This window comes from Cibotium barometz, chromosome 19 (assembly GCF_041138505.1).
Source record: "Cibotium barometz isolate CiBa-2024 chromosome 19, ASM4113850v1, whole genome shotgun sequence".
NCBI classification, from domain to species: domain Eukaryota; kingdom Viridiplantae; phylum Streptophyta; class Polypodiopsida; order Cyatheales; family Cibotiaceae; genus Cibotium; species Cibotium barometz.
This window is the reverse complement of record NC_141064.1, coordinates 23,097,796-23,110,020: the sequence shown is the minus strand read 5'-3', so window position 1 is coordinate 23,110,020 and position 12,225 is coordinate 23,097,796. Positions and strand designations below refer to the sequence as shown.

General features: G+C 48.9%; 2 protein-coding genes across 3 annotated transcripts in view; both read left to right on the top strand.

Annotated features, from left to right (window-relative positions):
- Positions 1-12,225, top strand: part of LOC147628363 (uncharacterized) — a 34,339-nt gene that overhangs the window by 3,648 nt on the left and 18,466 nt on the right. The window lies entirely within an intron of this gene.
- LOC147628365 (uncharacterized) lies at positions 8,458-10,708 on the top strand. Its single transcript, XM_086814162.1, has 2 exons — positions 8,458-8,591; positions 8,626-10,708. The coding sequence occupies exon 2, from the start codon at positions 9,725-9,727 to the stop codon at positions 10,550-10,552; it is 828 nt and encodes a 275-aa protein (XP_086670288.1). The 5' UTR covers positions 8,458-8,591; positions 8,626-9,724; the 3' UTR covers positions 10,553-10,708.

Below are 12,225 nucleotides of genomic sequence, written 5' to 3'. Positions count from 1 at the left end.
CCTTTTCTGGGAAGGCTTATGAAAATTGTACAATGGAATGTAAAGGGTATTTCTTCGCGCCAAAAGTAGGTCAAGCTTTGGCGTACTACTTTATGTTATGGTTGGGATGTTTTGTGTGCAGTTGAACATAAGCAACATAAGTTGGCTGGCAAAGCCTATGTATATAAGGGGTTTCATGTTTTCTACAGCGGACATCCTGCTTCGCAGTCAGGTGTTATGTTTGCTGTTCGTTCGCAGTTTCAGCCTTCTCTTGTGATTCAAGATGTTCATGGAAGATTTCTAGTGATACAGATTGTTTGGGATGATACGCCTTTATGGTTGTTAGGGGTGTATGCTCCAAATAATGCTCGTGCACGCCGTTTGCTGTGGAATGACTTGTGTGCTCTTTCAATCTCTCATCCTGGCTTTGTGATGGGAGGGAGGAAGCCACGTCGCCTCATTCTGTAATGGATGGCCTGGAGAGAATGGCGTGGGAAGCTTTTGTAGCAAGGTCGCTAAAACAAGACATGTGGTCTTGGTTGCATCTAGTGAAAGGGGTTACACCTTATGCCGCATAACAGTTTCGGGGTACTTATGCTAGATTGGATAGGATATATATTTTACATCAAGATCTCTTTTTGCCAGAGGTTCTTACTATGATGGTTGATCAGCAACAGGTTTTGTCGGATCATTGGCCGCTTGTGTTTGAAATGGTCTATCATCCTGTGGATGCATATAAAGGCTTGTTGGGACGCTTGCCTTTGCACTTAAATCACACTTTTTTGGAGCATGAAGTTTTTGATGTTTATATCCGTCAGTTGATACGACATTTCTCCACAAGAGTGTCCATGGCTGATTATCATGCTTGGCCAGTGTTCCTTACCAACACTCGGAAATTAGCGTGGCATAATGGTCTTGCTAATGCCTCTATACAAAAACAGCATGTGGCTCTTCTTGAGTCACTTTTAAAGGGCTTGCAGGCGTTCATGTTTATTGACTCTATGGATGCTGAAGTTGTGGATGCCATAGAATGGCTGAAAAAGGAGCTATCTAGGGTGCAGGAAGCACAATATGTTCGCTTTAAACTACTTGCACGTCTTGATGCTTTGCGGGATGCTAACTGTCAATCTCATCGCTTCTGTGATAAGTTGCATCAAAAACATATGCGTGAGAATATTGTTAGGCTGATGGATGCCCAAGGCAACCTTGTTACTCAACCTTTTGAGGTTATTCAGCATTGCATCAGGTTTTATGAAGATTTGCTTGCCCCTCGAGAGGATGTCTCGTCGGCTGTCCTGGCGGCAAGGGAGTCATTGTTTGCTGAAGTACGATATTAAGTTGACCCTGATGTGGCGGTTCAGCTTGATGCTCCTGTTACTCAAGGGGAAGTGGAAGCTGTTCTCTCCAAACTTCCCATGGGAAAGAGCCCTGGTTGGGATGGTTTGACAAATGAGTTTTTTCAAAAATATGCTGATCAGCTTGCAGAGCCTTTGACGCTTATTTGTCAAAGGGTTTGGGATGAGGGATATATGCCTGCCGATTGGAAGTTGGGCATACTTCGTTTGTTGTGCAAAGTCCCTTCGCCTACTTCTTTGGCTCAATGGCGCCCGATCTCACTTATGGGTATTATGTATAAAATCTTTACAAAGATTTTTGCCAATCGCTTGCAGAAGGTGCTTCCTACTCTTATACATCCATATCAATATGGATTTGTGCATGGCAGGAATATTTTGCATAATATTCTTAATGTTCAAATTGGAGTGGATTATGCCAAGGCAAAGAAGCAAGAGATTGTGATGGTGCAGCTGGATCTTGAAAAAGCTTTTGATCATGTCAGCTGGTCTTTCCTTTCTCAGTTAATGACAGCCATGGGTCCGGCAGGGCTGTCCTCTTAGCCCTCTTTTCTTTGCCATTGCCACTCATCCTATGTTATCTCGCCTAGATGCTATGGCATCGCATGGTGAAGTGGTTGGTTTGCATCTCCCTCATGGCAAGCAATTGGTTGCTCAAGCCCTTGCAGATGACACTTTTATGTTTCTCAGGGCGAAAAAGCCAATATAGATCGAGCAATGGAAGCTTGGAATAATTTTGCATTGGCTTCTGGGCTGAAAATAAATTCAACAAAATCAGCCCTCATTGTATGCACGGAATTTGATCTTGAGGCATTAGGGTGGCAAGGCCGTGTGGTGCATACAGGAGACATTGTTCGTCATCTTGGGTATCCGGTGGGTGTGGATGTGGACTCCCAAGCGCTTCTTGCTTGGATTTCTGCTCGGATCTCGGATAAATTTGTGTATTGGAAAGCTCAAGGGTGGCCTATGCATGTGAGGGTTAAGGTAGCTCAGGTTATTATGCTTAGCATGATTTCCTATCGCTCATCTCACATTTTATCGCATATTCTCCTCTCTTGGCATGAAGTTCTACTATTGGCTCGGTGGGATCCTGGTCATGAAAGACTACTTTTGAACTCTTCGCAGTTCGAAACATTTGTGGAGTCGCGTGTCATTGTTTGGCCAGATAGAGATGCTTCACGCATACGACTCAACCGCATGATTAGGTTAGTCTTGGTTAGAATCCGAGATACTGTGATACCTGGTCGTGACAGGCCATATTCGTTTCGTTGTATTCGGCAACACTTTAGGGTTCCTCGGACATTTCAGCCACTATGGGTTGACATCATGCATGCAGTTGAGCCTTTTACTCCATTGCCTCGGCCATCTGCAGATCAGCCTTGGCTTGATTGGGCACTATGTAAATCTGGTGACTTGATATCACTTTCAGCTAACCAGGTCTATCATAAGCTCGTATCAGAGAAAGATTGGGTTTCAGCCAAGGCCAATAAGGTGTGGGGATTGCACAAGTCTAAATCATGGTGGCAGAAAACTCTTATGCGTGGTTGGCAGTCTAAATCATGGTGGCAGAAAACTCTTATGCGTGGTTGGCAGTCTAGACTCCCTTACCAAGGTAAGGTTTTCATTTGGAGGATGTTGGTGGGAGGGTTACCTACACGGGATCAGCTCAGCCGTCGTAAAATTACATTGGCCTCTTGCTTCTTCTGCACGACATGCACTGAAACAGTTATGCATCTGTTCATGAGTTGTCCAGTGGCACGTCAGATTTGGTCTTTTGTCTCTCGCGTTTGGGAGGCAGTAGAGAGGTCTACTGTTTCGGCTCATCAGTGGATATTTGGGATTTGTCCTCAAGTCATTACTTCGGATAGTCACCTTGTGATATTCCATTTCCTTAGATGGACAGGACTTTGGCATATTTGGACTACACGGAATGGGTTCATCTTTGATTCCTTGTCTGGAATACATGGGCACATTCTATGTATCCGCGGTTTGCTGCTTTGGCAGTTTTCTTCTCTTCTCTCAGCTCAGCTACTGGATGCAGATGTTATTTTGTTATGGTCTACGGCGGCTCGGTTGGTTAATCTTTGATGCTTTTATCTGGGATGCTTATTTGGCTTGGAGGCTTTCTTATTAGTGTACAGGTTTGCATGGTCATGATCCTTTAGAGGATCTTTTGTGGGGGTTTTTTTGGGGCCATAGGTTCTGTGTGAGCCATGTGGCTGATGTACATTTTTACATATAATATAAAACACCATTTCACGAAAAAAAAAAGAGAGAAAAAGAAGGATTCAGCGTGTACCAACTGCCCTGCATAGTTTTGCCAGAGTCACACGGGGACGCGGGGACGGGCCTTAGGGACGCGGGACGCGGGGACGCGGAGACGGGGACGGCCGGGGACGGGTGGGACGCGCAGGGGACGCCTTGCAACACGGGGACGCGTTCCCGAAACGCGGGACGGGCAGGGGACGCGGTGAGGGGACGTCTCCAACGGCCAGAAACGGGCAGAAAACGGGCAGAAACGGGCAGATTTCCAGCTATAAAAAAAGGCACACTCTCTATTGCACCCACACTCATTTCTCAAGCCTCAAGCTTCCAGAATCCAAACTTCAAAGTTCCAAGTTGTGCCAACTTCCAAGCCATCTCTCTCTCTCTCTCTCTCTCTCTCTCTCCAAGTTCCATGATCCATCCCTCTTGAGACTTGCAAGCCTCAAGAGTCAAGCGGCAACTTGCAACTCTCTATTGCACCCTTCTTCCCTCTCTCTCACACTATCATCAAGGATGGCATCTCAAGGTGAAGGCGCCACCGCCACATCTTCCGTTGCGGGCTCTTCACGAAGGAGGCCGGCGGTGCACACATGGTCATGGTGGGATGAGGTCCACTACGCTAGTCATGGAGTGGGCGGTGGTTCAAGGGCATGGAATTGCAAGCTTTGTTCCTACAAGAGAAGTGGCGGCGCCAACAAAGTGCGAGCTCACTTTTTGCACGAGGCCGGTCATCAAGTGCAATTTTGTGCACGTGTTACTCCTGAGAAGCGAGCGGAGCTTCTTGAGAAGCTCAAGGTTTATGAGGCGGCCGAGGCGGCAAAGAGAGGGCGACATGTTGCCGTTGATCCTCATGATGTGGTGAGAGCACGAGAGCAACCGACGCGAATGGAGGTGGAGAGGAACCCAAATCTTGCTTCAAGCTCTCAACCATTCAAGTCCACTCCATCCACATCGGGTGCCTCCATTCCCATCCGCCGTCAATCCACTCTTAACGAGAATTGGAACCCAAAATTGAAGGATGAGGTGGATAGGTCGGTGGCTAGGTTTTTCTACCACGACCACATTGCGTTTCAAGCGGCACGGTGAGAGTCGAGACTCAATTCTCTTTACTCTTTTTTTTTTTTAATGTCTCATGCTTCAAAGCATTTGTCATATTGCCAAAAAAAGCTAACATGCTACATGGTTTTCCTTACTTGAAATAGGTCTCCTTACTTCCGTGAGATGGCCACAAAGATCGGGGAACATGGCCCCTCTTATGTGCCACCTTCATCGGAAAAGATTCGCACCACTTTGCTTGATAGGGAGAAGTTGGCCGTTGAGCAGGCGGCAGCGGATACAAAGGCAACGTGGGAGACTAACGGAGTCTCTCTCATTGTAGACGGATGGAGTGACACGCGCAAGCGCTCCATCCATGGAGTGGTGGCCTACTCAAGGGGCAAAGTGTACTTCATCGAGTCACATGATGCGAGTGGCACTGGGAAGGCCGTGGATGTGCTTGCCGCGGAATGGGCGTCCACGATCGAGGTCATTGGGCCGGAGCTTGTGGTCGGCATGGTGGCAGATGGAGAGGCGTCAAATAGGGCAGCCGGGAGCATTATTGAGTCAATGTATCCATCCATCACAGTTTCTTTTTGCATGGCCCACTGTCTCAACAACCTCCTCAAAGACATAGGTGCCTTGCCATGGATTGCACCCACCATTGAGGAGGCTAACCAGCTTGTATCCTTTGTCCTCAACCACCAAAGGCTGCGACATGAGTTCTCTAAAAGGAGCACTCTTTCCCTCCTCAAGTATTCTGAGACAAGGTTTGCATACAACTTCCTCATGCTAGGCCGCTTGTCTACATGTGGCGGAGCCCTAAGAGGGCTTTTCCTTAGTGATGAATTTTCTGCCATGCCGCAGTCAAAATCGGCAACAGGGAGAACGTGCCGAGATCGCGCCAACGATGCCGCTTGGTGGGAGAAGGTGAAGACACTCGATGCCTTGGTCAAGCCTATTGTTCACCTTCTACGAGTCATTGATGGCCGTGAACCATGTATCGGCAAGGTCTATGAGGCCATGGATCGCATGATCGAGTCACTCCAGCAGCTTGTGCCAGACAGGGCCGAGTTTGAGGAGATCCACTCATTATGTGAGTCCAGGTGGAACTCCTACTACTCCCCTCTTCATGCGGCTGCCTTTGTGGTTGATCCAGAGTTCTAGGGCAGAAAGCAAGAGGCCGACAAGGAAGTAAGCAGGGGATGGCGGATCATTTTGGAGCGCTTAGAGCCCGACCCTACCATCAGGCGGAAGATCAGAGACCAGCTATCTCAGTACAGGACGCGGTAGGGATCTTTTGGATGTTTAGATGCACAGCTTGACCGCCTCAAGATTGGGTCTCCTCTTTGGTGGGAGGATTACGGATCAGATGGGCCGGAGTTGCAGCGCTTGGCTATTCGCATCCTTAGCCAGGTTGTGAGCTCTAGTTGCTTGGAGCAACTTTGGAGCGTTTACAGTCACATTGCCTCTAAGAAGAGGAACCGCCTTGAAGTGCAAAGGGCAAGTGATTTGGTTTTTGTGAGCGCTAACTTGTGCATGCTATGTGCGACAGCAACAGGGAAGGCGGATCCCTTCACCGAATGGGAGATGGCACATTAGGATCCTGCAGCTCAGGAGCATCTTGAGGAGGTAGAGGAGGAGCTACAGCCTGAGGGGGAGGAGGAGGCTTCAAATGGCATCGACGACTTCGACTTCCAAGCCTCCCACCAGGCTAGCACTTCAGGAGCTTGAGGCTTGACTCTTGAGCCTTGAGCCATCTCACCTTTTTTGTGCCCACTGCCAATGGCCATGATCTATTGTGATCTATCTAGTATCCCTATTTTGTACCCACTCTTTTTTGTAACCCTCACTGCCCATGAGGCATGTACTTATCTCTTTGTATCTATTAGACTATCAATCACATAATCAGTGTGCCATCGATGTTTTATTAGCGCATTTTGCTCAAAATGACTCTTGTTTTTTTGTCTATTCGGTGTAAAATTTTGTTCAAAGTGTGTCTCTATATGTATGTCATGCATACAACTCCTAAATTGCTTTTAAAAAAGAGGTTTTTTTTTGCCGTTCCCGGCCCCGTCCCCGGGACGGCACTTCCCCGTCCCCCGTCCCCATGTGACTCTGAGTTTTGCACCAGTCGGCCTGCACAGCCTGTACCTGTCCGTACTAGTGTGTACCTACAGTCGCCTGCATCAGCAAAACTGCAACAGCCGCCTGTACCTGTCCGTACCAGTCGCCCTGCAGCCGCCTGTATGATGCGCCGACTGTGCCAGCTGCTCTGAACCGCGTGTACCCGCGTGTACCTGTCCGTATCAATCTGCACCTCAGCACATGTACTGTACGGCTTCCCTTCAGGCAACCTGTACCAGTCTCTCTCCACGCAGCCAGCCGACTAGACTTTCTAAAAAGCAAGAGAGAGATGGAGAGGGAGGCGTGTACACTAAAAGCGAAGTAGCCCTCCCTCCATAATTATCCTAGTGGCCCTTTAAAGTTTTTAAAACTTTCTAAGGGCCACCCAAGGTTTATAAACCTTATAAAGTTTAATACCTTGGTCCCCCTTCACACTTGGGGTTGTCCACACATGTTACCTTTTTGTCCGGACACCCAAATATGAATCTTTAAAAATTTATCTTGCTCACCGACCACCATGCCCACACTTGTGCTGTTCCAAGTTCACAGGGTCATGACATACTCCCCTCTTGAAAAATGGCAAGCGTCCTCGATTGCAATCTGGTGATACAGCAAGACATCCAAAGTGGAGTAGCCCTCCCTCCATAATTATCCTAGTGGCCCTTTAAAGTTTTTAAAACTTTGTAAGGGCCACCCAAGGTTTATAAACCTTATAAAGTTTAATACCTTGGTCCCCCTTCACACTTGGGGTTGTCCACACATGTTACCTTTTTGTCCGGACATCCAAATATGAATCTTTAAAAATTTATCTTGCTCACCGACCACCATGCCCACACTTGTGCTGTTCCAAGTTCACAGGGTCATGACATACCCCCCTCTTGAAAAATGGCAAGCGTCCTCGATTGCAATCTGGTGATACAGCAAGACATCCAAAGTGAAAAGTACAATATGGCAAGATCAGCGTCCTCTAAGCCGTGCATATGTAGCAACATTCACTGCAAACCAATGGTGTAGTGTAGTCCAAGTTGTATACCACTGTGAACCATACACAACCACAACATCCAATGTGACTAGTACACATATATCATAGAAGTCCCATAAACAGATGTATTGTCAGCCATCAGTACCTTCAGGTGAAACAAAAGCTGCACCAAGCGACCTCTAGATGTTATCTGAGCTTATTTGTATCAAGGGAGTGGAGGTGCTACCCCCTTCTTGAGCATCAGGCAATGCTCCAGACCCATGCTCTGCTGAACCTGAATGAGCCGTAACAAAAGTCGGCTCCAACTCAAAGGCATCGAGACAAAGCTGCAAAACCTGAGGTGAATCTGTTAAGTCACCTTCCTCCATCCACTTCGCATCCATCGGTGAATAGTTCTTGAACTTCACAAGATAGCGACGGGAAACTTTACCTCGTACCTTTCTTTCCTTTTGTGCCAGTATCTGCTCTGGAATAAGAACCTCATCAAGTTCCTCAACTTCCAACTGAGCCTTATCTGATACATCCTCAGGTACATCCCCACGGAAAGGTCTAAGTAGACTCACATGAAATGCATTGTGAATCCTCCAGTGATCTGGTAGCTTCAAACGATAGGCCACCTCACCAATCTTTTCCAATACCTAAAAAGGTCCATAATAGCGCATGCTCAACTTAGGGAATAAGCGCTCTTTACCCTTCATCTTTTTGAGCCTGGCTGTCACGTGCATCCCGCACTTGGATGCCACGTAGACATTCTGTACAGAAGGTGCAGGACCTGGGATGGTGAACTGGTCCCATGTGAGCCCAGTCCGGGACGAGTCAGCCAGGGATCCATCTCAGTCGTCCGAGGTCAGGTGTGCATTGTCCTGCACATGAGTCCAAGGTCAGGTGTGCATTGTCCTGCACATGAAGCAGTGCCAGTCCGCGCTGTGAGTCTCCCTCTGGAATGATGTCAGATGTGCTGTGTATCTGGTTTGCAACTGGATGCCAGGCCTCTGTAGGCATGTAGTTTGCATGTAGAGATGGGGCCAGCCCATAGGGCTACCCCAGGGCAAGGTTTTGCATTGGCATATTTAGCATGGGCATGGGGGAGGTATAGAACCACCCCCAAGGGGCCAGGAGGGCCCAAGATATTGCCCACCAGCCAAGGCAAGGGCTGGAGGGGCTGTCGGCCAGCTCCAGAGCTTCTGGACAGGCAGCCGACAGAGATTAAAACCCTAGAACAGCAGGTGGCCAGGTGTGGGGGGCAGTCCCACACCTCTGCGCAGCATGTCCAGCAGCCAGGGTGCTGCCCAGAGTCATGCGCAGGCTGGACAGCCATCAAACAAGTGTGAAAACACTTTATTAAGTGTGTGGGTATTTTAATAAAAATACTCAGTCGTGGGCTGTCCTGAAGCCAGCCGACTGAATGAAGGGAGGGGTATAAATACCCCAGCCCATAATCCCATCATTTATCTCATAATTCACCAAGAGCATCAAGCATTCAAGGGCCAGGACAGCCAAGGGTTTGCTAAAGCTAAGGGGTGAAGGACTGAAGGTCAAGGGCAGGTTTTCCAGCCAAGAAAAGGTCAAGTACTTTGTATTTGTTTCAGATTTACATCATTCTAATAAAGCAAATACACCATCCGTGGTGGGGGCCCTACAGAGGGTAATTGGGACCCAATACTGTGTCCTTCTCCATCTCCCCCTTCTCTCTCTATTTTCTGCACATCGTCTTTCAGTTTTGTGCGTTAATTCCGTCGCGAAAAGAGTGCTGTTTTCTGAGTTTTGAAGTACCGATCCTTCTCCGAAGCATCCGCATATTACAGTGGTATCAGAGCCTACTTCAAGGACGAAGATTCAGCAAAGAAAACCAGAAAATTTTTCGCTCGTGTGGTTGGTTTTTAGACGCCGGTGGACTACCCTTTTCGGAGTGACTCCTGTCCCTCGAAGGACGGTTGGTTTTTAGCCTCCGGAAGCCTCCGGAAGTCTCCCACACAGATAGTGGATGGTCAGATTGCGTTCCGGAAAGGAACTGCATTTTCCCGCTATGGCGAACTTCGGCGACGAGAGAGAACCAGAACCATGGGACCAGAGTGCACCAGGCAGCCCAGCTAGGGCACCCGGCTTGAGTGTACAAGACATGTTCCAGCAGATGATGCGAGCAATCGCAGACCAGACAACCAAGTTGGACGAGCAGAAGGCGCGGATTTTGGCTCTGGAGGAGCGTTCTCGCTCTCCAGCGTCGCGTTTTCCATCTCCTCCTCCCTCTCCTTCCGTACCCCAGATACCAGATCCTCGTCACAGGGACCCTCTCGAGGGGTCACAGCCGCAGTCAAGCTCCTTGCTTGAGATGCAGATACGGGCATTGGAGATTCGACAACGAGAAGACGAAGCCATGCGACGAGTGGAACACGAGCGTTACCTCCGAGCTTTGGACGCCAGATTGACACCGGCGGCGCCCTCGAATCATTTTCCCGAGAAAATGAACTTCAGTAAGTATAATGGTAAACTCGATCCCACTACTCTGTATTCATGGTTACATCAATTTGAAGCTTACTTTGCCGCAGTTAGGAAATCAGATATTGACAAAGTGATCTTAGCCAGTTGGTATTTGGAAGGTGAGGCCATTCCTTGGTGGACTCAGTGGGCTCATGCCCACACCAGATCAGGTATGGCAGCTTATGGGTGGGACGAGTTCGTCCGTGACCTTAAGCAGCGGTTTTACCGCCCCACTACCTTGAGCGACTCGAAGACGAGTTCAGGGGAGCGCGTCAGAACGCGCAACCAGTCCTTCAGTTTGCCAATAGAATTTCGACCTTGTGTCTACAATTAGGCTTATCTGATGCGGACAAGAAAGGGCAGTTTTTGTATGGCCTGGACACGCACATCCAATGGGAGGTGCGTATGTTTAGACCAGCCACCTTTGAGGACGCACTCTCGCTTGCGCAGAGTGCAGAAATGAAACACAATGGTGGCAAGCCCAAGACTTCCCAACCGGCTTCTCCCAAGGCTAACACCTCGGGGGGCAAAAGCCAGAACCAGACGGGGTCTTCCCCAGGACAGAGCCCGGGAGCCTCTGGCTCCAAGAACTCGAACAATGCGTCTAAGCTTACTCCAGACCAGAAAGCGGAGGCAGGCAAGACAGGTGGCAAGTTGAGTGCTGAGGAGCTTGCTCAGTACAGGAAGGAGGGTAGATGTTACTTTTGTCACACAAAAGGACATACTTCTCGGGATTGTCCGAAGAAGCCTCCAAAGCCCGCCGCCGCCTCCACAGCTTCCGTGGTGAGCACAGCTCCCACACAGACCCCAGCGGCTACCCCTAGTTCTTTAACCCCCGGTGCTTCAGTTGGAGCAATTATTAGCCGGGAGCTCGAAGATAAGCAGAAGGGCGCCCATGACCAGGAGTATGAGCGCAACGAATTGCTCAAGTCCTTTGGCTACATAGGTGGCCAGAGAGTCGTTGTCTTGTTTGACAGCGGCAGCACGGAGGATGTGATCACGGAAGAGGCCGCTAGGCGTGCCCGTTTCGAGCTAACTCCGGTGGACAAACAAGTGGAGGGTTTTAGCACAGGTATGACAACGAGCGTCAAGTATGAAGCTCTAGGTGCTAAGTTAGTAATTTAGGGCATAGAGTTTGTGCGTGACTTTATGGTTGCCCCTCTTGTAGGAGCAGACATAATTTTGGGGATCCAGTGGTTTCACAAGTTTCTTCCTGATGTCAAGTGGGACAAGCACACGTTCCAGATTGATCGGAATGTGTCAAACACCCCTGTGACCATTAAGTGTGAGCCAGGTATTCCAAACTTTCCGCTCATAAGCCACTTAGAGGCTAAGCGAGCAGTCAGGAAAGGCGCACAGTGTGCGATGATTTACATCCAGACAGCCCAGACGGTGGCCAGTGCTTCCGAGAAGTACTCGGTTCTCCATGAAAAGTTCCAGAAAATTTTTCTTCGGGACAGTCTCCCTCCCCAGCTTCCCCCGTCCAGACCGGAGGATCACAAGATTGACCTCCTCCCAGGCTCGGAACCCCCGAGCAAGTTTCCGTATCGCCTTTCTAAGGCAATGGAATCGGAGTTGGACCGCCAACTCCAAGAATTGTTGCAAGCTGGCTTCATCCGCCCCAGCGTGTCGCCGTTTGCAGCACCGATCTTATTTGTCAAGAAGAAAGATGGGTCTTCTCGGTTGTGTGTCGATTATCGTGCACTCAACAAGCTGACTATCAAAAGCAGATTCCCGATGCCTCGAATTGACTATATTCTCGAGAGGCTGAATGGAGCTAAGGTGTTCTCTAAATTGGATTTAAAGAGTGGGTACCACCAGGTTCGGATTGTTGAGGGGGACATCCCCAAGACAGCTTTCCGTACAGAACGGGCCCACTATGAATTTGTGGTCATGCCATTTGGTTTGACGAACGCCCCAGCCACATTTAACCGCATGATGATGCGTATTTTCCGGGAGTTGATTGGAGTGTGTGTGTTCATATTTCTGGACGACATACTCATATTT